Source organism: Nerophis lumbriciformis, linkage group LG37 (assembly GCF_033978685.3).
Source record: "Nerophis lumbriciformis linkage group LG37, RoL_Nlum_v2.1, whole genome shotgun sequence".
In the NCBI taxonomy this organism is placed as follows: Eukaryota; Metazoa; Chordata; class Actinopteri; order Syngnathiformes; family Syngnathidae; genus Nerophis; species Nerophis lumbriciformis.
The window spans coordinates 9,061,728-9,087,500 of NC_084584.2; the positions used below are offsets into that span (position 1 = coordinate 9,061,728).

The 25,773-nt window shown below is 39.4% G+C and overlaps 1 protein-coding gene across 11 annotated transcripts in view; it reads right to left on the minus strand.

Moving 5' to 3' along the window:
• Positions 1-301: 301 nt before the first annotated feature.
• The window catches only part of LOC133577326 (uncharacterized), a 26,033-nt gene continuing 561 nt past the window's right edge, over positions 302-25,773 (minus strand). Inside the window, exons 2-16 of one of the 11 annotated variants that reach the window (XR_012049381.1) lie at positions 25,713-25,773; positions 18,243-18,500; positions 18,049-18,187; positions 17,869-17,990; positions 17,751-17,803; positions 17,563-17,687; positions 15,013-15,120; positions 14,402-14,948; positions 7,550-7,622; positions 5,089-5,138; positions 3,496-3,544; positions 716-780; positions 595-650; positions 455-530; positions 302-371 (exon numbers count right to left, since the gene is read on the minus strand). The exon at positions 25,713-25,773 is cut by the window's right edge and continues 84 nt beyond it. Coding sequence is in view for 4 of the 11 variants with exons in the window: in XM_072912602.1 (XP_072768703.1) it covers positions 10,290-10,439; positions 14,402-14,680; positions 14,739-14,948; positions 15,013-15,120; positions 17,563-17,687; positions 17,751-17,803; positions 17,869-17,990; positions 18,049-18,187; positions 18,243-18,454 (1,398 nt within the window). In the remaining 7 variants the exon portion in view is untranslated. Of the gene's footprint in view, positions 372-454; positions 531-594; positions 781-3,495; positions 3,548-5,088; positions 5,139-7,549; positions 7,623-9,024; positions 10,440-13,985; positions 14,949-15,012; positions 15,121-17,562; positions 17,688-17,750; positions 17,804-17,868; positions 17,991-18,048; positions 18,188-18,242; positions 18,501-25,712 lie in introns of those variants that run through there. The other 10 variants (XR_012049379.1, XR_012049380.1, XR_012049385.1 and 7 more) reach the window with 10 other exon arrangements.

The following is a 25,773-nucleotide window of genomic DNA, read 5'->3' on the forward strand; positions in this document are numbered from 1 at the left end:
GCTGCCTCGCTCGCTCGCCTCCGACAGACACATTCGAGGCGGCAAGCTGAAATCCAAAAGTCTGGAAATAAGCGCCGAGGTGGTCTTTGGCTTCATACGAGTGCAAATCCTTCACTTCAAGTGGAGAAATAAGGAACCTCCGGACGCCTTAAAAAAAAAAAAAAAGCGTCCGGTTTGAGCGCCTTTTTGGACGTGCGCAGTAGAGTTTGTACACGTGTTGCTCCTTGCTGGCTAAAGACGTGCTGGGTGTCACTCTAAGGCACTTCTGGCTCCGCCCACTGCTTTTAGGAAAGGGTTATTAATGCGCCGGGTGCAGGTGGGAGGCGAGCGGAGACGACTGAGGACTGGGGGCGGAGTCTGCAAGCGAGGCGCTGGGGGAGGAGGGGAGTAGGGAGACTCACATTAAAGTTTCGGACACTTCACCGAAAGCCGAAGCGCACTGATTGCTCGTCACCTGGCCGTGTGGGCGGCGGGGTCCAGGACGCCGGTGACAAAAAGCTTTTTGGGCGGACCGTCTGACTCCGCCCCCCCTGAAAGACACAAAGACCTCAGGTTGAGCAAAGGAAACAAAAATGGCAAAATATTGAACGCTACCTTTCCTCTTGAGCGGCGTCAAGGAGGGCCATCGGACACAGGCTCTGCCCGCAGGTCTGCTGGACAAGCACAAGTCAGTGACAGAACCAGAGCCACCTGGACTTGGGTTACTGGCGTGTACCTGAACCTCCGGCTGGGACTGGGCGAGGAGTTGGGCGTGACGGCGTTGTCGTGCGAGCGAACCCACTGGAGAAAGAAGGCTGATCTAAACAGATCCTTACCGTACTGCAGTCATTTGTGTTAGAGATCGACCCAGGTGCTTATTTTCAGGGGCCGATTACCAATATTTGTGGTGAAAGGCATTTAAACATGAATATTATAAGCTTGTTTTAACAACACTGATGTGGTTTAATTTAGCAGCAAAAAAAAACAAAAAAAAAAACATATTTACTACGTGTGTCTAAGAAGAGCATTTGCATTTCAAAATATGGGAAAAATTGGGATTTTTCTACATCACAAAAATGTACCATCTACTTAATTTTATAGCAGTTTATGGATATAATGCATTGTAAGGTTTCCTGGTGAGGAAATATTGGCAACATTTAAATAAAAACAATTCTGGGCTCATTTAGGTAGATTATACAAACCCCGTTTCCATATGAGTCGGGAAATTGTGTTAGATGTAAATATAAACGGAATACAATGATTTGCAAATCATTTTCAACCCATATTCAGTTGAATATGCTACAAAGACAACATATTTGATGTTCAAACTCAAACTTTATTTTTTTTTGCAAATAATCATTAACTTTAGAATTTGATGGCAGCAACATGTGACAAAGAAGTTGGGAAAGGTGGCAAAAAAGACTGATAAAGTTGAGGAATGCTCATCAAAGACTTATTTGGAACATCCCACAGGTGAACAGGCTAATTGGGAACAGGTGGGTGCCATGATTGGGTATAAAAGTAGATTCCATGAAATGCTCAGTCATTCACAAACAAGGATGGGGCGAGGGTCAACAAATGTGTGAGCAAATTGTTGAACAGTTTAAGAAAAACCTTTCTCAACCAGCTATTGCAAGGAATTTAGGGATTTCACCATCTATGCTCCGTAATATCATCAAAGGGTTCAGAGAATCTGGAGAAATCACTGCATGTGAGCAGCTAAGCCCGTGACCTTCGATCCCTCAGGCTGTACTGCATCAACAAGCGACATCAGTGTGTAAAGGATATCACCACATGGGCTCAGGAACACTTCAGAAACCCACTGTCAGTAACTACAGTTGGTCGCTACATCTGTAAGTGCAAGTTAAAACTCTCCTATGCAAGGCGAAAACCGTTTATCAACAACACCCAGAAACGCCGTAGGCTACGCTGGGCCTGAGCTCATCTAAGATGGACTGATACAAAGCGGAAAAGTGTTCTGTGGTCTGACGAGTCCACATTTTAAATTGTTTTTAGAAACTGTGGATGTCGTGTCCTCCGGACTAAAGAGGAAAAGAACCATCCGGATTGTTATAGGCGCAAAGTGTAAAAGGCAGCATGTGTGATGGTATGGGTGTGTATTAGTGCCCAAGACATGGGTAACTTACACATCTGTGAAGGCGCCATTAATGCTGAAAGGTACATACAGGTTTTGGAGCAACATATGTTGCCATCCAAGCAACGTTACCATGGGCGCCCCTGCTTATTTCAGCAAGACAATGCCAAGCCACGTGTTACGTCAACGTGGCTTCATAGTAAAAGAGTGCGGTACTAGACTGGCCTGCCTGTAGTCCAGACCTGTCTCCCATTGAAAATGTGTGGCGCATTATGAAACCTAAAATAGCACAACGGTGACCCCCGGACTGTTGAACAACTTAAGCTGTACATCAAGCAAGAATGGGAAAGAATTCCACCTGAGAAGCTTCAAAAATGTGTCTCCTCAGTTCCCAAATGTTTACTGAGTGATGTTAAAAGGAAAGGCCATGTAACACAGTGGTGAACATGCCCTTTCCCAACTACTTTGGCATGTGTTGCAGCCATGAAATTCTAAGTTAATGACTATTTTCAATGAAAAATAAAGTTTATGAGTTTGAACATCAAATATGTTGTCTTTATAGCATATTCAACTGAATATGGGTTGAAAAGGATTTGCAAATCATTGTATTCCGTTTATATTTACATCTAACAATTTCCCAACTCATATGGAAACGGGGTTTGTACTTTCTTCATTTCTTCCTGGATGTTACAGAAAGTATGAGAATGTGTGAGCTGCTGCCTGCTCCTCTTCACTTATAGAATAATCTATTTGTCAAGACATTTACATTTTCTGTCGTCTTCACGTCCATCCGTTTCTGCCGCGTTATTTGTTTGAATGATGGAACATGAAACTCGTGGCGCTCCTTTTGATGATCCCGCAGGTGTTTGACGCAGTCCTTCTCATGCTTTTTTTTTTTTTTTTGGCCGTACCAGAATATGACGAGGCGTACGTAAGCACTTGGCTTCACTGTAACCGCGGTGTCGTTTCCTATAATGTTAATACACTTAATATCATGCAGAGATGTACTTAGAGCAATTTTATAGACAAATTATACTATTTATAGTCACGCCTCGGGGTGTCGTAAGAGAAAATATTTGAGAAGCACTGACTTAACATCGCTGCAGTAGCGAAAAGCAAAATGTACTAAAGAAAGACAAAAACTGGATTTCCCGGCCCAAAAATGTGAACTTTTGACAGGTAAGCAGACAGAAAAGTACTGTATTTTTTCCTACATTTACTTTTTAAAAGGCAAACTTTTCTCACGCATGGCAAGCAGTGGTTATTACTATATTTCACAGATTTTTAAACACCGTGTATGTTCTATTTGCTGATGTTGCAGTAAAAAAAAGTAAATACAGACATAGGTCAAAAAGCCAAATGTCGGTCCGCACGATAACCGGTCGATCTCTACTCTGAGTGGCCTGCGACCAAACACTCACCTCACGAGGGTGCTCGTGCCACGAGCTGCTGACAGGAACCGCCCCGTCACTGCTGGGAGACACACACAGGAAGTGTTTACACCTTTCTGCACACACACACTCCAACATACACACTAAAATATGTGCACATGTCAGCAAAATGAAAAGGTCTCGGCGTGACCGAAGATGGTCTTACAAACGTCGGCCTTGACGGTGAAAGTGAGGATGGTGGAGTGTAAGGTTGTCCCCATACCAATATTTCGGTACCGATACCAAAATGTATTTCGATACTTTTCTAAATAAAAGGGACCACAATTTTTTTTATAAATAATTAGAAAATGTTAAAAAGGCCACTATTTTGCAAAAAATGTTTGCTCTTAGTATTTTATCAGTTTTAAAGGCTGAGCTTTTATTGTTTTAAATGTAAATAATAATTTAAAAAAATGTTAGAAAAGCCACTATTTTGCACAATTTTTTAAATCTTAGTATTTTATCAGTTTTAATGGCTGAGCTTTTATTGTTTTAAATGTACCGGTAAATACAAATTTACAAAACGTTAGAAAAGCCACTATTTTGCTCTATTGTTTTTACTCTTAGTATTTTTTCCGTTTTAATCGCTGAGCTTTTATTGTTTTAAATGTAAATAATAATTTAAAAAAATGTTAGAACATAAAGGGGGCCACAAAAAATTTCATTATTGTCTTTATTTGAACAAAAAATGTTAGTGTACATGAAACATATGTTTATTATTGTCATTTAGTCCTTAAATAAAATAGTGAACATAGTAGACAACTTGTCTTTTAGTAGTAAGTAAACAAACAAAGACTCCTAATTAGTCTATGCAGTAACATATTGTGTCATTTATACACCTATTATTTTGTACACATTATGAGGGACAAACTGTAAAAAATTGATTATTAATCTACTTGTTCATTTACTGTTAATATCTGCTTATTTTCTGTTTGAACATGTTCTATCTACACTTCTGTTAAAATGTAATAATCAATTATTCTACTCTTCTTAGATACTTTACATTAGTTTTGGATGATACCACACATTTAGGTATGGATCCGATACCAAGTAGTTACAGGATCATACATTGGTCATATTCAAAGTCCTCATGTGTCCAGGGACATATTTACTGAGTCTATAAACATAATGTAAATTTTTTTTTTAATGGAAAAATATTTTTTGACGATAAAAAATATCCATGTAATCATAGTAGTATCGAGTAGATACGCTCTTGTACTTGGTACCATTACAGTGGATATCTGGTGTAGATCCACCCATTTGTTTACATTGTGACAGTGGTGAGCTATTGTATCCTCCTACGGTGTGTAGTGAAGCATGTTTAGCTACTCTTAGTCCTCCAGTGATAATGCTACTTGTAAGAAAATTACTTTATTCGTCGCCATGGAGGACAGGATTAGTGATTTAGAAGTAGCTAAAACACTGATGGCGTGCCGTCATGCCTATTGGGAACCAGTACTTTTCAAACAGTATAGTACCATTTTTGATTCATTAGTACCGCGATACTATACTCGTACTGCTATACTATACTAGTACCGGTGTACCGTACACCCTAGTGGAGTGTGGTGTGGAGATGTTTCTTACACTTGTGTTCTCTGCAGGGTTCCTCCCAATGCTGCGTCCATGTTGTCCTCCTGTAGACGTACATGTTAGCTGTGTCGCCATCAGGTCTCTCACACACACACACGCACGCACACGCACACACTCTTGTATTTGTTACCTTCTTAAGACCTGAGAAAAATGCCTACTTCTTTAGGACCAGCCTTTCTAGATATATAAAGATGTGTATTTACAACATTAATAATATATACATACTATGCTAATATAAAAAAGCTTGTTGTGAAAAATGAGTTGGAATTTCACAAGAAAAACTTAAGACTTTTGGCAGTATTATAATAAAAGTCGTCATTTTACTCAACGCAAGTCAAAATGATACAAGAAAAACTGAACATTTGTGCAATATTATAAAAGTTTCGCAATTTTACAAGAAAAGCTTAACATTTTGGCAATTTTATGAAAAGAGTCAACATGTCACTGGACAAAAGTCACAATTTTATAAGAAAACTTGAAAATGTTGGCAATATTATAATAATAATCGGAATTTTACTCGGCACATTTATGACAAAAGTCATAATTTAACTCAAAATATGTCACTATTTTACAAGAACAAAAAAAAATGGCAATCTTGTGATAAAAGTTCGAATTTGATATGACAATTGTCACCATTTTGCATTAAAAAGTACAAATTTTACATAAAAATACGAGAAAATATTGCAATATTACAGAAATAGAAAGAATATGAGAAATTGTTCCCAATTTTATGAGAAAAAAGTCGACACATTGTGAGAAAAAGACTGCTTTTAGTTAATTTTTTGTTTGTAATTGGTTTTTAATCATTTACTTCAAGTTATTACATTATGTCTTTATATACATATATTTATTTATTTTTTTAAATTAATTTTAATTGGCCAAAGGGGGTGCATTTCAATTTCTTACACACACTTGTTATTACATATGTTGACCAGAGGGGGGAGCACTTCAAATGTTTACACACACTTGTTATTTCATATGTTGACCAGAAGGGGAGCACTTTTAAAAGTGACATTCAATTTGAAAAATCCCTCCTTTTTGGGACCACCCTCATTTTGATAGATGTCACCAGCAGGGGTGCAAATGAGACATTCTCAATTATTTATTTATATCTGCACCTTATTGCTCTTTTATCCTGCACTACAACCAGCTAACACAACGAAATGTCGTTCTTATCTGTACTGTAAAGTTCAAATTTGAATGACAATAAAAGGAAGTCTAAGTCTAGATGCAATGTTATTGGGACCATTATTTATGTCATCACCTCCTCATATGGAAGCTACTTTTTGTTGATGTGGGTGGTCCTAAAGAGGGAGGTCTCAAGAAGGTCAGAAATACAAGAATGTGTGTGTGTGTGTGTGTGTTCTTGTATTTCTGACCTTCTTGAGACCTCTCTCTTTAGGACCACCCTTTCTAGATATATAAAGATGTGTATTTACAACATTAAAAAGTATATACATACTATGCACATATAAAAACGCTTGTTGTGAAAAATGAGTTGGAATTTCACAAGAAAAAGTTTGAATTTTGGCAGTATTATAAAAGTCGTCGTTTTACTCAACGCAAGAAAAACGGAACATTTGTGTGATATTATGATAAAAGTTGAAATTTTACTCAATAAAAGTCGCAGTTTTACAAAAAAAGCTTAGAATTTTGGCAATTTTATGAAAAGAGTCGTCATTTTACTCGACAAAAGTCACAATTTTATAAGAAAACTCAAAACTTTTGGCAATATTATAAAAATAATCGGAAACAAAAGTCATCATTTTACTCAAAAAAAATGTCTGTTTTACAAGAACAACAAAAAAATGGGCAATATTGTCAGAATTGTATATGACAAATGTCACCTTTTTGCATTATAAAGTAATAATTTTACATACAAAAGAAAATATTGCAATATTACAGAAACGGAAAGAATATGACAAATTGTTCCCAATTTTATAGGAAAAAAGTCGACACGTTGTCAGAAAAAGACTGCTTTTAGTTATTTTAATTTTTTGTTTTTAATCCTCATTATTTACTTCAAGTTATTACAATATGTATCTATATACATATTTATTTATTTAAAATACATTTTGGCCAAACGGGGCGCATTTCAATTTCTTACACACACTTGTTATTTCATATGTTGACCAGAGGGGAAGCACTTCAAATTTTTACACACACTTGTTGTTTCACATGTTGACCCGAGGGGGAGCACTTCCATTTTTTTTTTTTTACACACACTTGTTATTTCATATGTTGACCAGAGGGGGACCACTTCCAATTTTTTACACACACTTGTTATTTCATATGTTGACCAGAGGGGGAGCACTTTTAAAAGCGACACAGTCAATTTGAAAAATCCCTCCTTTTTGGGACCACTCTCATTTTGAAAAAGTTAGAATTTTGGTAGTGTTATAATAAAAGTTGTCATTTTACTCAACGCAAGAAAAACAAAGAAGAACATGCTGACCTGAGAGCTGCAGTTGACGGACACTCGTCTGTATCGGAAGGAGACCTGGCTGGAGGCGCTCGCCATGCGCTCGCTGATGGACACAGAAGAGTCAGAGAGGTGACACAGAAGAGTCGGAGAGGTGACACAGAAGAGTCGGAGAGGTGACACAGAAGAGTCGGAGAGGTGACACAGAAGAGTCAGAGAGGTGACACAGAAGAGTCAAAGGTGACAGAAGAGTTAGAAGTGACACAGAAGAGTCAGAGAGATGACACAGAAGAGTCAGAGGTGAACCAGAAGAGTCAGGTGACACAGAAGAGTCAGAGAGGTGACACATAAGAGTCAGAGAGGTGACACATAAGAGTCAGAGAGGTGACACATAAGAGTCAGAGGTGACACAGAAGAGTCAGAGGTGACAGAAGAGTTAGAAGTGACACAGAAGAGTCAGAGGTGACACAGAAGAGTCAGAGGTGACACAGAAAAGTCAGAGAGGTGACACAGAAGAGTCAGAGGTGACACAGAAGAGTCAGAGGTGACACAGAAAAGTCAGAGGGGTGACACAGAAGAGTCAGAAAGGTGACACAGAAGAGTCAGAGAGGTGACACAAAAGAGTCAGAGAGGTGACACAGAAGAGTCAGAGAGGTGACACAGAAGAGTCAGAGATGTGACACAGAAGAGTCAGAGATGTGACATAGAAGAGTCAGAGGTGACACAGAAGAGTCAGGTGACACAGAAGAGTCAAGTGACACAGAAGAGTCAGAGAGGTGACACAGAAGAGTCAGAGGTGAACCAGAAGAGTCAGGTGACACAGAAGAGTCAGAGAGGTGACACAGAAGAGTCAGAGGTGACAGAAGAGTTAGAAGTGACACAGAAGAGTCAGAGAGGTGACACAGAAGAGTCAGAGAGGTGACACAGAAGAGTCAGAGAGGTGACACAGAAGAGTCAGAGAGGTGACACAGAAGAGTCAGAGAGGTGACACAGAAGAGTCAGAGAGGTGACACAGAAGAGTCAGAGATGTGACACAGAAGAGTCAGAGATGTGACACAGAAGAGTCAGAGGTGACACAGAAGAGTCAGGTGACACAGAAGAGTCAAGTGACACAGAAGAGTCAGAGAGGTGACACAGAAGAGTCAGAGGTGAACCAGAAGAGTCAGGTGACACAGAAGAGTCAGAGAGGTGACACAGAAGAGTCAGAGGTGACAGAAGAGTTAGAAGTGACACAGAAGAGTCAGAGAGGTGACACAGAAGAGTCAGAGAGGTGACACAGAAGAGTCAGAGAGGTGACACAGAAGAGTCAGAGAGGTGACACAGAAGAGTCAGAGAGGTGACACAGAAGAGTCAGAGGTGACAACTTGACTCTTGCAGGCATTCAATAACAAACGCATCCTGCAGTAGCACTAACCCAACACTCGTAATCATGGGGGCGCTATTGGACCTGCGTAAAGTCCCGCCAGCTGCGCCTGCGCAATGGTCCACTTCCATCCGTTCCATCTCCTGTCCCCGGGCGGAGGCGGCGCCCTGCGCCGGCCAGTGAGCCCCGCTGGGCGGCGAGAGGCCCTACTCGAGCCCGCTAGAAGCCTGACCAGCAGGCCCCGGGTTGCCGCTCGCCTCCAGCCGCCAAATCAGCGGTTCGGACGGGCGACGCTGCGGCCTCCCTGCCTACCGCATCGCTCTCCCAAGAAGAACCAGTCCCGATCCGACAGCGGTTCCGAGCGTCCGGTCGAAATCCACAACGTCTCGTATTACGTCAAACTGCGTAAAAGCCCGTAAGAAGGCGAATCCAAAGCCTGCGCAGTTGAGCCTAACTTGTGTCAAGACATGAGGTCCAAAGTCAGGAGGGCGTCTCGACCGTGCCGACGAACTTTTCCATGGGTCCACACGGACGTGGTTCGGGGCTTTTTTTTCTTTTTTTTTAGCCGCGCAGCTAACTTTTGCTGCTCCTTCTGACGTGACGCCGCCACGCAGCTTCCCCGGGCCAGCGGTACGGTACCCGGGCCACAGTCGGTCACACGGCCCGCCCAGCACACTTACAGAACATGTTCGGTAGCAGCGAAGTGAAGTTGGCAAAGCTTTGGGGAGAAACACAAGTCTCTTTGGCAAACACCAGCAATATGCAGCTGGGGGGAAACAGCGCCCCTCTGTGCTCGTCTGGGGAACTGCAGCGTGTCCAATGTGACCTGTTTACGTTTATGACCGAACATTTTGATGATCGTTTTATCATGTTCGAAATCTACTTAGTGCTTCAAAACATGGTCGTTTTTAACAAAACGTTGTGCTTAAAAGACAATATATATATATATATATATATATATATATATATACATATATATATATATTTAAAGTTCAATATCTACTTTGTAGTTGAGATGGGATTTATGGCTCCTTGAAAAAACGTATTTCCCAATGCATAATTCATTACTAGAGATGTCCGATAATTATCGGCCGATAAATGCTTTAGAATGTAGTATCGGAAATTATCGGTATCTTTTCTTAAATTATTGGTATCGTTTTTTTAATTTATTTTTTTATTAAATCAACATAAAAAACGCAAGATACACTTACAATTAGTGCACCAACCCCAAAAACCTCCCTCCCCCATTCACACTCATTCACACAAAAGGGTTGTTTCTTTCTGTTATTAATATTCTGGTTCCTACATTATATATCAATATATATCAATACAGTCTGCAAGGGATACAGTCCGTAAGCACACATGATTGTGCGTGCTGCTGGTCCACTAATAGTACTAACCTTTAACACTTCATTCATACTTGCCAACCCTCCCGAATTTCCCGGGAGACTCCCGAAATTCAGCGCCTCTCCCGAAACCCCCCGGGACAAATATTCTCCCGAAAATCTCCTGATTTTCAGCAGGAGCTGGAAGCCACGCCCCCTCCAGCTCCATGCGGACCTGAGTGAGGACAGCCTTTTTTCATGACGGGAGGACAACAGGGTGACAAGAACTAAATCATCCAGACTAGAGATAAATTGTATTATTATGTTTATCTTACCTAAAAATAAATATATTTATTAATTTAAAAAAAAAATTTTTAAATTATATTTTGCTAAAAACATCAAAATTAATTGTATTTTTCTTTGTATTTTTTCCTGACTCCTTATTACATCCAGCCATAGAATTATACATTAAAATAAACATATTTGAAATAATTGATTTTGAATGATCATAATAATTAATTTAAAATGACCATATTTAATTATTAAAATAATTGCTTGTTTATCAACAACTTTAGCATTTTATTCATTACATTTTGAAACTCTCAGAAGCCAAGTTATGTTATATCCCTTAAGATTTATTTATGCAAGTTTGAAGTATCAATTATCTAAACACAGTTTTGTTTGCATAATTTTAGGATGTATATATATATATATATATATATATATATATATATATATATATATATATATATATGTGTGTGTGTGTGTATGAAATACTTGACTTGGTGAATTCTAGCTGTCAATATACTCCTCCCCTCTTAATCACGCCCCGCCCCACCCGCGACCACGCCCCCACCCCCCACCTCTCGAAATCAAATCGGAGGTCTCAAGGTTGGCAAGTATGACTTAATTTTACTCATTTTCATTCATTACTTGTTTCTATGTAACTGTTTTTATATAGTTTTACTTTTTGTATTCAAGAAAATGTTTTTAATTTATTTATCTTATTTTATTTTTAATTTTTAAAAAAGACCTTATCTTCACCATACCTGGTTGTCCAAATTAGGCATAATAATGTGTTAATTCCACGACTGTATATATTGGTATCGGTTGATATCGGTATCGGTAATTAAGGGTTTGGTCAATATCGCATATCAGCAAAAAGCCATTATCGGACATCCCTATTAATTACCTATTAAATGTGGTTTTTGCACGCTGATCTTAAATACTCGACACTTTTCAATAAAGTAGTCCGTTTAAAAGTATTTATTATTTATTGCGGTATGGACCACATATGTTGACAGTTATCCACTGAAAGTGTGTCACTAGAGCAGGGGTGTCCAAACGTCACATCACAACACGTGGCGGCCATTTTGATATTATTCATCGTCCAAACCAATAAAATATATTAGGGGTGTCAAAAAAAATTGTCTTCTAATTAATCGTGATTTTTATTTGTAACAATTCTTAGTCAATTTTTTAAAATCTGCACTGAATTTTTGTACACTGAATATTTCTGCCCAGAATTTCTCTGCATTGAATTTTTTACACTGACTTTTTTTTTTGCACTGAATTTTTACACTATTTTTTTTACACTGAATATTGCTGCCCATAAGTTTTTCTGCACTAAAGTTTTACACACTGAAATGTTCTTACACCGAATTTCTATACATAATTTTTCTGCACTGAATTTTTTTGTATTGAATATTTCTGCCCAGAATTTTTCTGGTCATAATTTTTTTTTACACTGAATAGATTCTATACACTGTCTTTTAAACACTGAATATTTTTTGCACTGATTTTTTTTACACTATATTTTTTTACACTGAATATTGCTGCCCATAATTTTTTTCTGCACTGAAGTTTTACACACTGAAATGTTCTTACACTGAATTTCTATACACTGATTTTTTTTACACAATTTTTCTGCATTGAATATTTCTGCCCAGAATTTTTCTGTTCATAATTTTTTTTACACTGAATTTCTATACACTCTTTTTTAAATACTGAATATTTTTTGCACTGATTTTTTTTACACTGAATTTTTACACTATATTTTTTTTACACTGAATATTGCTGCCCATAATTTTTTCTGCACTGAAGTTTTACACACTGAAATCTTTTTATACGGAATTTCTATATACAGATTTTTTTTCACACAATTTTTCTGCATTGAATATTTCTGCCCAGAATTTTTCTGTTCATAATTTTTTTTACACTGAATTTCTATACACTCTTTTTTAAACACTGAATATTTTTTACACTGAATTTCTGGACAATGATTTTTTTACACTTAATTTTTATACAGTGATTTTTTTTTTTTTTTTATACACTGAATTTCTGTCTAGAATTTTTTTTACACTGAATTGTCCTGCAGTGAATTCAGACAAATCATATAGTTGATGTAGATGATCTATATCTGCTGAACATATTTACATTAGAAAAAAGAAGTGTTGGATACTTCTCTTGTTGTCTTATTTGTATTTGACTTTCTTTAATGTTTGGGTAGAATTTTATTCAACAAAACCAGTTGTTTGGCACCCAAAGTTATTAAAAAAGTATTGTTGAATGGAGAATCGTTTTGGAGATTCGATTCTGAATCTTCAAATCGTGTAGTGCCTAAAGATGAACAGCCCTACAATATATAGATTTTGTTTTAACTTCAAGTCTCCCCCCAAGTTTAGTCCAGGGGACTCAAAAGGGTCTCAGTCATAAAAATGTTAAAAAATAAGTCATTTTTCATTCAAGGCTTACAGTAAATCGCTAGATCAATTTCAGGTCTATCTGTCGATATAAAGTTGAAAAATATATATTTATTTTTTATGCCCTTTTTTTCCAAAGAGAACCCTGTTTTTTATGGCAAAAACAAACGATGCAATATTTCTCCCAAAACATTTTCAAAGTGGAATATTTGATGTGAAGTAATTGTAGCCTTAAAGAGGTCAATAATTAATAACATTGATTTGAATTAATTATACATTTTTGAGCAATGGTAGTTTTTAATAATAAAAATTCAGATCATAGATTTGTATTCTTTTTTTTTTTGAGCAATGACAGGTTTTAATAACAAAACAAAACATTTTAATGTATTTGTTTTAATGAATGACAGTTAATAAATATATACATTTTAATTTTGTTACTATTTTTGATAAATGACAGTAAAAAAGAATCAAAATTTAAATTACTATTTTTAATTGAGTTAAAAAAATAAAATTATTTTAATTTTATTACTATTTTTGACAATGAAAAAAAAAAAAGTATTTTCATTGTTTCCATTTTTGATTGACAGTTTAAAAATATCAAAAAATAGATTTTAATGTTATTACTATTTTTGATTAACATTTAAAAAAATATAAAACATGGATTTTATCTTTACTATTTTTGATTACCGGTAGTTAAAAAATCTACAAATTGATTTTAATTTTACTATTTTTGATTGACAGTTAAAAAAATAGAAATTTAAATTTTGTTACTATTTTTGATTAATGACAGTCAAAAAAGAATCAAAATTTTAATTTTTTACTATTTTTGATTGAGTTAAAAAAATATTTGAAATTATAATACTATTTTTGACAGTAAAAAAAAAAATCAAAAAATGAATTTACATTTTTTATTGACAGTTAAAAGAAGCCCGAAATGTATTTAAATTTTTTTCTATTTTTGATTGACAGTTAAAAAAAATACCAAAACATTTATTTTAACTTTTATTATTTTTGATTGAGTTAAAAAAATCTACAAATTGATTTAAATTTTACTATTTTTGAATGAGTTAAAAAAAACATTTATTTTAATTTTATTACTATTTTTGATAGACTTTAAAAAAAATAAATCCATAAATTGATTGTAATTTTATTACCAGTTTTGATGATAAATCCCACTAAATTATTGGGGATTAAAAATAAGTCAACTTTTTCAAAAGTACTTTTCGATGGGCTATTAAAAATGAGCTGCCGCACTTGGGACACCCGTGCACGCGACGCTGCGATGGCATCACACCACGCCATGAACGTCACGCTGCTCTTCATGCGTGAGACGTGATCACATGACTTCTTTCACTTCCTGTTTACAGTCATCGCCCCTAAACGTGTGACTTCATGACTGAAAGCGCCTTTTAAAAGCAGACTAGCCCTACTTTCCTTCAGTTGCCATGGTAACGGCTGACTCTGCGTGGGCCAGTTGCCACTGGGCGTCGCTCACCAGCCTGTAGTTGAGGCGGCGGTAGTCTTGGGGGTGGACCTGCCTCTGTCGCCACACCTCCTCGTACAGGCTGCGTACCACCGGAGGCAGCGGCGGGAAGCCGGCGTCCCTGGCCAGCGTGGCGAGGTACTCCCACTGGTCCCGCTCCATCACCATCAGGTGCCGCGGCGCCACGCCACGCTCCGCCTTCTCCCGCATCTCCAGCCGGACCTCGGCATCCATCTGGGCCCTGGTCGGCAGAGCCACGGAACCTTCCAGCGTGGCCAGAGCGAACTGGACCTGCGGGGATAAGACGGCAAATGTTCCCTTCTGGATGGCGGCCCCGCCCCCTGCTCACCTGACAGTGGAAGTAGGGGAAGGGGCAGATGGTCTTGCAGAGGCCGATGAAGAAGAGCGAGGGGAAGGCGGGCGGCATCATGAAGCGGTACAGCGGCGCCACCAAGTGGTCCTGGATGTCCAGCGCCAGCTGCCTGGCGTCCAGGAAGGGGAAGCTGAACTTGTAGCCGGTGCAGAAGAGCAGGACGTCCGCCTGCACCCGCCTGCCGTCCTGCAACACACACACACACACTCGCTCGCTACACGTCTAAAGTACGCACTGGGACTTTGGTCACCTGGAAGCCAACGCTGCCGTCGTCCTCCACCGCCGCCACCAGACCGGCCTGTTGGATCTCAGCGGGCAGAGGGAAGGTGAAAGGAGGCCGGCCGTGACTCAGAGTCACCTGCACAGGTAGAACATGGAGGTTGAAGATGTAGTTCTGGACACCGAATGTATGCAAGTTGTTAAATGTATTTATTAGTCTTTTTCAAGCCAGTCAAGGTGGGCGGAGTTACTTGCAAACAATATTAGGATGGCGGGAGCGGTGGTCCAACCTCTAGCACCCGAGCCACGCCGATCCCAAATAGAATTTTTTGCATTTAAAAATTTGGGAACCAAATTTTTGTTTTGTTTTTTACATCAAGTTATGCTGACAGTTTCATTGAAATAAAATGTGTTTATAAGTTCAACATTTTTCTGATCTGAATTTTTGCACGGAATATTTCTGCACTGAATGTTTACACACTGAGTGGTTCTTGCATGTAATTTCTATACACTGATTTTTTTACACATTTTTTCTGCCCAGTATTTTTACACTAATATTTCTACACTGAATTTATCCACTGAACATTTCTGCACTGAATGTTTACACACTGAGTGGTTCTCACACGTAATTTCTATACACTGCTTTTTTTGTTTTGAATTTTTACACTAATTTTCTGCACAGAATTTTTTTTTACACTGATTCTTTACACGGAATATTTCTACCCATATTTTTTTTGCACTGAATTTTTTAACACTGATTTTCTTATACACTGAATATTTCTGTCCAGAATTGTTTTATATTGAATTTTTATACAGTGATTTTTTTACACTGAATATTTCTGCCCAGGGCCCTGTGATGAGGTGGCGACTTGTCCAGGGTGTACCCCGCCTTTCGCCCGATTGTAGCTGAGATAGGCTCCAGTGCCACCCGCGACCCCGAAGTGATTAAGCGGTAGAAAATGGATGGATGGATGGATTTCTCCCCAGAATTTTTTTGCACTGAATTTTTATAGTTCTTTTTTGTAGTTATTTACATTGAATTTCTTTACTTTTTTTACACTGAATATTTCTGTCCAGAATTTTTTACACTGAATTTGTCTGCACTGAATTTTTTTACATATAATTTTTAACACTGAATTTTTATAGTGATTTTTTTTACACCGAATAGTTCTGCTCAGAAATCTTTGCACTGTTTCTGTCTAGAATTCTTTTACACTGAATATTTCTGCACTGAATTTTTATAGGTATTTTTTTAACACTGAATTTTTCTAGTTATTTACACTGAATTTCTCTAAATACTTGTGTTACACTGAATATTTCTGTCCAGAATTGTTTACACTGCATTTGTTTCCACTGAATTTGTCTGCACTGAATGTTTTACATATAATTTTTAACACTGAATTTTTATAGTGATTTTTTTTACACCGAATAGTTCTGCTCAGAAATCTTTGCAGTGTTTCTGTCTAGAATTTTTTTACACTGAATATTTCTGCACTGAATTTTTATAGTTATTTTTTAACACTGAATTTTTATAGTTTTTTTACACTGAATTTCTCTAAATACTTGTTTAGTTCTGCTGAGAATTCTTTGCACTGGATTTTTTTACACTGATTTTCTACAATGAATTTTTTTTTAATACACTGAATATTTCTGTCCACAATTTTTTTACACTGAATATTTCTGCACTGAATTCTTATAGTTATTGTAACACTGCATTTTTTTTAGTTATTTACACTGAATGTTTCTAAATACTTTTTTTACACTGAATATTTCTGTCCAGAATTTTTTACACTGCATTTGTTTACACTGAATTTTTTACATATAATTTTTTAACACTGAATTTTTAAAAGCGATTTTTTTTATACACCGAATAGTTCTGCTCAGAATTTTTTGCACTGAATTTTTCTACACTGATTTTCTACAATGAATTTTTTTTATACACTGAATATTTCTGTCCAGAATTTTTTCACACTGAATTTTTATACAATGAATTTTTCTTTACACTTAATATTTCTGCCCAGATTTTTTTTTAAACGGAATTTTTTTTACACTGAATATATCTACCCAGAATTTTTTTTTGCACTGAATTTTTATACAGTTTTTTTTTTATTACACTGAATTTTTCTACAGTTAATGGAGTAACTGGATATCTATAAATACTTTTTTTACACTCAATATTTTTGTCCAGCATTTTTTTTACACTGCATTTTTTTTTACAATGAATTTCTATACAGTTATTATTTACACTGAATTTCTATAGACTTTTTTTTACACTAAATATTTCTGCCTTGAATGAATTTACAATGATTTTCTGCACTGAATTTCTTAACACTGCACTCATTTCTATACACTCAATTTTTTTCACACTATATTTTTTATACATTGTTTTTGTTTTTTTTTACTTTGTATTGTTCTACACCGTGTCCAGGGTGTACCCCGCCCTCAGTGCGAGTGCATTTGGGATAGGCTCCAGCACCCCGAGAGGGACAAGCGGTAGAAAATGGATGAATTTATCTAATAAACTACATTTTCAAACACAAATTTGGCTCACAAATGATCATTCACCTGAGTCCAACTTTACCTGAGCGCCGACGTTGGCCAACTCCAAGGAAATGTCCAACCCGGACGCGTGCGCTCCCAGAACCACCACGGACAGACCGGCGAAGGCGTCTGCGCTCCTGTAGGCGTGGCTGTGGAGGACCCGGCCTGCAGGAAGTCCCCCAAAATCATTCTCCACCTATCGCCAGCTCGCCGTGTCTCCAGTCTCACCTTTGAACTTGTCCACGCCGGCCACGTCCGGGATGTAGGGATCAGAATAATGCCTGGGACAACAAAGAGCAGCGCGTCAACGACAGCCGCTGCAGGACCGGCGGCGTCCGCGTCTCACCCCGAGCACACGAAGACCGAGTCAAACGTCTCCGTCCTCCGCCGGCCGTTTGATGACGTCACCTCATAGGTCGCCCCCGTCGGCGTGACGACGGCCTTCACGGCCTCCACCGCCGTGCGCAGCTGACATGCAGGTGGGAGGAGTCAGCGAGCGATGGACTGGACGGACACAAACACTCACTCGTATGTGAGGGCCGATCTTGTAGTGGGCGCAGTAGTCCTCCAGGTAGCGCCGCACTTCCTGGTGAGGCAGGAAGCTGCTGAGCTGCTCCCGGAAGGGGAAGTCCGGGAACATCATCACCTCCTTGGGAAGGTTGGTTCTGCGCAGGACACAAAGCGTCAAAGTCCCGCGGGAAGTCCTGCGGGCGGTCTCACCTGAGGTGTCGGTACATGCTGCTGAGAAGCGCCCGCCCGTCCTCGCCCGTCCCCACTGGCTCCTCGTAGCACCAAGTCCCGCCCACGTGGGCCGACAGTTCCAACAAGACCGGCGGGGCGAAGCGGTCCGGTCTGGACAGGATGTGCCTGGCGGCGCACAGTCCCGCTGCCCCGGCGCCGACCACCGCCACGCGCTGGAGCCTCGTTGCCATGGTGACGACCAGCGCACCCTCTGCCGGACACTTAGGTTTGTTGTTTCTATAAATAAATAAAAAAAGGAAGGTTGTTATTGTTCTGGACTATCTTGTGACCTGACTGATAACGTTCCAGATGAAGGTTGCTATTGTTGTGGACTATCTTGTCCCGACTGATATTGTTCCAGATGAAGGTTGTTATTATTCTGGACTATCTTGTGACCTGACTGATACCGTTCCAGATGAAGGTTGTTATTGTTGTGGACTATCTTGTGACCTGACTGACACCGTTCCAGATGAAGGTTGCTATTGTTCTGGACTACCTTGTGACCTGACTGATAGTGTTCCAGATGAAGGTTGTTATTGTCGTGGACTATCTTGTGACCTGACTGATACTGTTCCAGATGAAGGTTGCTATTGTTCTGGACTATCTTGTCCTGACTGATACTATTCCAGATGAAGGTTGTTATTGTTCTGGACTACTTTGTGACCTGACTGATAACGTTCCAGATGAAGGTTGCTATTGTTGTGGACTATCTTGTGACCTGACTGATAACGTTCCAGATGAAGGTTGTTATTGTTCTGGACTACTTTGTGACCTGACTGATAACGTTCCAGATGAAGGTTGCTATTGTTGTGGACTATCTTGTCCCGACTGATTCTGTTCCAGATGAAGGTTGTTATTGTTCTGGACTATCTTGTGACCTGACTGATACTGTTCCAGATGAAGGTTGTTATTGTTGTGAACTATCGTGAGACCTGACTGATTATGTTCCAGATGAAGGTTGCTATTGTTCTGGACTATCTTGTGACCTGACTGATAGTGTTCCAGATGAAAGTTGTTATTGTTCTGGACTATTTTGTGACCTGACTGATAACGTTCCAGATGAAGGTTGTTATTGTTGTGGACTATCTTGTCCCGACTAAAACTGTTCCAGATGAAGGTTGCTATTGTTCTGGACTATCTTGTGACCTGACTGATTCTGTTCCAGATTAAAGTTGTTATTGTTCTGGACTATCTTGTGACCTGACTGATTATGTTCCAGATGAAGGTTGCTATTGTTCTGGACTATCTTGTGACCTGACTGATAGTGTTCCAGATGAAAGTTGTTATTGTTCTGGACTATCTTGTGACCTGACTGGTACTGTTCCAGATGAAGGTTGCTATTGTTCTGGACTATCTTGTGACCTGACTGATACCGTTCCAGATGAAGGTTGCTATTGTTGTGGACTATCTTGTGACCTGACTGATAGTGTTCCAGATGAAAGTTGTTATTGTTCTGGACTATCTTGTGACCTGACTGGTACTGTTCCAGATGGAGGTTGCTATTGTTCTGGACTATCTTGTGACCTGACTGATTCTGTTCCAGATGAAGGTTGCAATTGTTCTGGACTATCTTGAGACCTGACTGATACTGTTCCAGATGAAGGTTGCTATTGTGCTGGACTATCTTGTCCCGACTGATTCTGTTCCAGATGAAGGTTGTTATTGTTCTGGACTATCTTGTGACCTGACTGATACTGTTCCAGATGAAGGTTGTTATTGTTGTGAACTATATTGTCACCTGACTAATACTGTTCCAGATGAAGGTTGTTATTGTTTTGGACTATCTTGTCCCGACTGATACTGTTCCAGATGAAGGTTGTTATTGTTCTGGACTATCTTGTGACCTGACTGATTCTGTTGCATATGAAGGTTGTTATTGTTGTGGACTATCTTGTCCCGACTGACACTGTTCCAAATGAAGGTTGTTATTGTTATGGACTATCTTGTGACCTGACTGATACTGTTCCAGATGATGGTTGCTATTGTTCTGGACTATCTTGTGACCTGACTGATACTGTTCCAGATGAAGGTTGCTATTGTTCTGGACTATCTTGTGACCTGACTGATACTGTTCCAGATGAAGGTTGCTATTGTTCTGGACTATCTTGTGACCTGACTGATACTGTTCCAGATGAAGGTTGCTATTGTTCTGGACTATCTTGTCCCGACTGATACTGTTCCAGATGAAGGTTGTTATTGTACTGGACTATCTTGTGACCTGACTGATATTGTTCCAGATGAAGGTTGTTATTGTTCTGGACTATCTTGTGACCTGACTGATTATGTTCCAGATGAAGGTTGCTATTGTTCTGGACTATCTTGTCCCGACTGATACTGTTCCAGATGAAGGTTGTTATTGTTCTGGACTATCTTGTGACCTCACTGATTCTGTTCCAGATGAAGGTTGTTATTGTTCTGGACTACCTTGTGACCTGACTGATAGTGTTCCAGATGAAAGTTGTTATTGCTCTGGACTATTTTGTGACCTGACTGATGACATTCCAGATGAAGGTTGCTATTGTTGTGGACTATCTTGTCCCGACTGATATTGTTCCAGATGAAGGTTGTTATTGTCGTGGACTATCTTGTGACCTGACTGATACTGTTCCAGATGAAGGTTGCTATTGTTGTGGACTATCTTGTGACCTGACTGATAGTGTTCCAGATGAAGGTTGTTATTGTACTGGACTATCTTGTGACCTGACTGACACCGTTCCAGATGAAGGTTGCTATTGTTCTGGACTATCTTGTCCCGACTGATACTGTTCCAGATGAAGGTTGCTATTGTTGTGGACTATCTTGTGACCTGACTGATAGTGTTCCAGATGAAGGTTGTTATTGTACTGGACTATCTTGTGACCTGACTGATAGTGTTCCAGATGAAGGTTGCTATTGTTCTGGACTATCTTGTCCCGACTGATACTGTTCCAGATGAAGGTTGCTATTGTTTTGGACTATCTTGTCCCGACTGATACTGTTCCAGATGAAGGTTGCTATTGTTCTGGACTATCTTGTGACCTGACTGATTCTGTTGCGTATGAAGGTTGTTATTGTTGTGGACTATCTTGTCCCGACTGATACTGTTCCAGATGAAGGTTGTTATTGTTGTGGACTATATTGTGACCTGACTGATACTGTTCCAGATGAAGGTTGCTGTTGTTCTGGACTATCTTGTGACCTGACTGATAGTGTTCCAGGTGAAGGTTGTTATTGTACTGGACTATCTTGTGACCTGACTGACACCGTTCCAGATGAAGGTTGCTATTGTTCTGGACTATCTTGTCCCGACTGACACCGTTCCAGATGAAGGTTGCTATTGTTCTGGACTATCTTGTCCCGACTGATACTGTTCCAGATGAAGGTTGCTATTGTTTTGGACTATCTTGTCCCGACTGATACTGTTCCAGATGAAAGTTGTTATTGCTCTGGACTATTTTGTGACCTGACTGATGACATTCCAGATGAAGGTTGCTATTGTTGTGGACTATCTTGTCCCGACTGATATTGTTCCAGATGAAGGTTGTTATTGTCGTGGACTATCTTGTGACCTGACTGATACTGTTCCAGATGAAGGTTGCTATTGTTGTGGACTATCTTGTGACCTGACTGATAGTGTTCCAGATGAAGGTTGTTATTGTACTGGACTATCTTGTGACCTGACTGACACCGTTCCAGATGAAGGTTGCTATTGTTCTGGACTATCTTGTCCCGACTGATACTGTTCCAGATGAAGGTTGCTATTGTTTTGGACTATCTTGTCCCGACTGATACTGTTCCAGATGAAGGTTGCTATTGTTCTGGACTATCTTGTGACCTGACTGATTCTGTTGCATATGAAGGTTATTGTTGTGGACTATCTTGTCCCGACTGATACTGTTCCAGATGAAGGTTGTTATTGTTGTGGACTATATTGTGACCTGACTGATACTGTTCCAGATGAAGGTTGCTGTTGTTCTGGACTATCTTGTGACCTGACTGATTCTGTTGCAGACGAAGGTTGTTATTGTTGTGGACTATCTTGTCCCGACTGATACTGTTCCAGATGAAGGTTGTTATTGTTGTGGACTATCTTGTCCCGACTGATACTGTTCCAGATGAAGGTTGTTATTGTTCTGGACTATCTTGTGACCTGACTGATACCGTTCCAGATGAAGGTTGCTATTGTTCTGGACTATCTTGTGACCTGACTGATAGTGTTCCAGATGAAAGTTGTTATTGTCCTGGACTATTTTGTGACCTGACTGATAACGTTCCAGATGAAGGTTGTTATTGTTGTGGACTATCTTGTCCCGACTAAAACTGTTCCAGATGAAGGTTGCTATTGTTCTGGACTATCTTGTGACCTGACTGATTCTGTTCCAGATTAAAGTTGTTATTGTTCTGGACTATCTTGTGACCTGACTGATTATGTTCCAGATGAAGGTTGCTATTGTACTGGACTATCTTGTGACCTGACTGATTATGTTCCAGATGAAGGTTGCTATTGTTCTGGACTATCTTGTGACCTGACTGACAGTGTTCCAGATGAAAGTTGTTATTGTTCTGGACTATTTTGTGACCTGACTGATTCTGTTCCAGAAGGTTGCTATTGTTGTGGACTATCTTGTGACCTGACTGATAGTGTTCAAGATGAAAGTTGTTATTGTTCTGGACTATTTTGTGACCTGACTGATACTGTTCCAGATGAAGGTTGTTATTGTCGTGGACTATCTTGTGACCTGACTGATACTGTTCCAGATGAAGGTTGCTATTGTTGTGAACTATCTTGTGACCTGACTGATACCGTTCCAGATGAAGGTTGTTATTGTTCTGGACTATCTTGTGACCTGACTGATACCGTTCCAGATGAAGGTTGCTATTGTTCTGGACTATCTTGTGACCTGACTGATAGTGTTCCAGATGAAAGTTGTTATTGTTCTGGACTATTTTGTGACCTGACTGATAACGTTCCAGATGAAGGTTGTTATTGTTGTGGACTATCTTGTCCCGACTAAAACTGTTCCAGATGAAGGTTGCTATTGTTCTGGACTATCTTGTGACCTGACTGATTCTGTTCCAGATTAAAGTTGTTATTGTTCTGGACTATCTTGTGACCTGACTGATTATGTTCCAGATGAAGGTTGCTATTGTACTGGACTATCTTGTGACCTGACTGATTATGTTCCAGATGAAGGTTGCTATTGTTCTGGACTATCTTGTGACCTGACTGACAGTGTTCCAGATGAAAGTTGTTATTGTTCTGGACTATTTTGTGACCTGACTGATTCTGTTCCAGAAGGTTGCTATTGTTGTGGACTATCTTGTGACCTGACTGATAGTGTTCAAGATGAAAGTTGTTATTGTTCTGGACTATTTTGTGACCTGACTGATACTGTTCCAGATGAAGGTTGTTATTGTCGTGGACTATCTTGTGACCTGACTGATACTGTTCCAGATGAAGGTTGCTATTGTTGTGAACTATCTTGTGACCTGACTGATACCGTTCCAGATGAAGGTTGTTATTGTTCTGGACTATCTTGTGACCTGACTGATACCGTTCCAGATGAAGGTTGCTATTGTTCTGGACTATCTTGTGACCTGACTGATAGTGTTCCAGATGAAAGTTGTTATTGTTCTGGACTATTTTGTGACCTGACAGATAACGTTCCAGATGAAGGTTGTTATTGTTGTGGACTATCTTGTCCCGACTAAAACTGTTCCAGATGAAGGTTGCTATTGTTCTGGACTATCTTGTGACCTGACTGATTCTGTTCCAGATTAAAGTTGTTATTGTTCTGGACTATCTTGTGACCTGACTGATTCTGTTGCATATGAAGGTTGTTATTGTTGTGGACTATCTTGTCCCGACTGATACTGTTCCAGATGAAGGTTGTTATTGTTGTGGACTATATTGTGACCTGACTGATACTGTTCCAGATGAAGGTTGCTGTTGTTCTGGACTATCTTGTGACCTGACTGATTCTGTTGCAGACGAAGGTTGTTATTGTTGTGGACTATCTTGTCCCGACTGATACTGTTCCAGATGAAAGTTGTTATTGTTCTGGACTATCTTGTGACCTGACTGATACTGTTCCAGATGAAGGTTGTTATTGTTGTGGACTATCTTGTCCCGACTGATACTGTTCCAGATGAAAGTTGTTATTGTTCTGGACTATCTTGTGACCTCACTGATTCTGTTCCAGATGAAGGTTGTTATTGTTCTGGACTATCTTGTGACCTGACTGATTCTGTTCCAGATGAAGGTTGCAATTGTTCTGGACTATCTTGAGACCTGACTGATACTGTTCCAGATGAAGGTTGCTATTGTGCTGGACTATCTTGTCCCGACTGATACTGTTCCAGATGAAGGTTGCAATTGTTCTGGACTATCTTGTGACCTGTCTGATTCTATTTCAGATGAAGGTTGTTATTGTTGTGAACTATATTGTCACCTGACTGATACTGTTCCAGATGAAGGTTGCTATTGTGCTGGACTATCTTGTGACCTGACTGATAATGTTCCAGGTGAAGGTTGTTATTGTTGTGGACTATTTTGTGACCTGACTGATACTGTTCCAGATGAAGGTTGTTATTGTTTTGGACTATCTTGTCCCGACTGATACTGTTCCAGATGAAGGTTGTTATTGTCCTGGACTATCTTGTGACCTGACTGATTCTGTTGCATATGAAGGTTGTTATTGTTGTGGACTATCTTGTCCCGACTGATAGTGTTCCAGATGAAGGTTGTTATTGTTATGGACTATCTTGTGACCTCACTGATTCTGTTCCAGATGAAGGTTGTTATTGTTCTGGACTATCTTGTGACCTGACTGATTCTGTTCCAGATGAAGGTTGCAATTGTTCTGGACTATCTTGAGACCTGACTGATACTGTTCCAGATGAAGGTTGCTATTGTGCTGGACTATCTTGTCCCGACTGATACTGTTCCAGATGAAGGTTGCAATTGTTCTGGACTATCTTGTGACCTGACTGATTCTGTTGCATATGAAGGTTGTTATTGTTGTGAACTATCTTGTCCCGACTGATACTGTTCCAGATGAAGGTTGTTATTGTTGTGGACTATCTTGTGACCTGACTGATTCTGTTCCAGAAGAAGGTTGCTATTGTTTTGGACTATCTTGTCCCGACCGATACTGTTCCAGGTGAAGGTTGTTATTGTTGTGGACTATCTTGTGACCTGACTGATACTGTTTCAAAAGGAAGGTTGTTATTGTTGTGGACTATATTGTCCCCTGACTGATACTGTTCCAGATGAAGGTTGCTATTGTTCGGGACTATCTCAGTTTAACTCGAGATTGCGGCCGACAAAACGAAGTTTTATCAAGCCGAAAACGTGTTAAACCTATTATCTCGAACTTTAAATGACCTCGGAACAACCAGCTAACCTTTCAAACGTGAACTTTGAGCGGACTTATCCTGTTGGGATGAACGACGAGCTGGCTTACTTACCGACTGAATAATGGCGCCACAAATGAAAACTTCCAGATGTTTTTTCACAACTTGCGGCAGA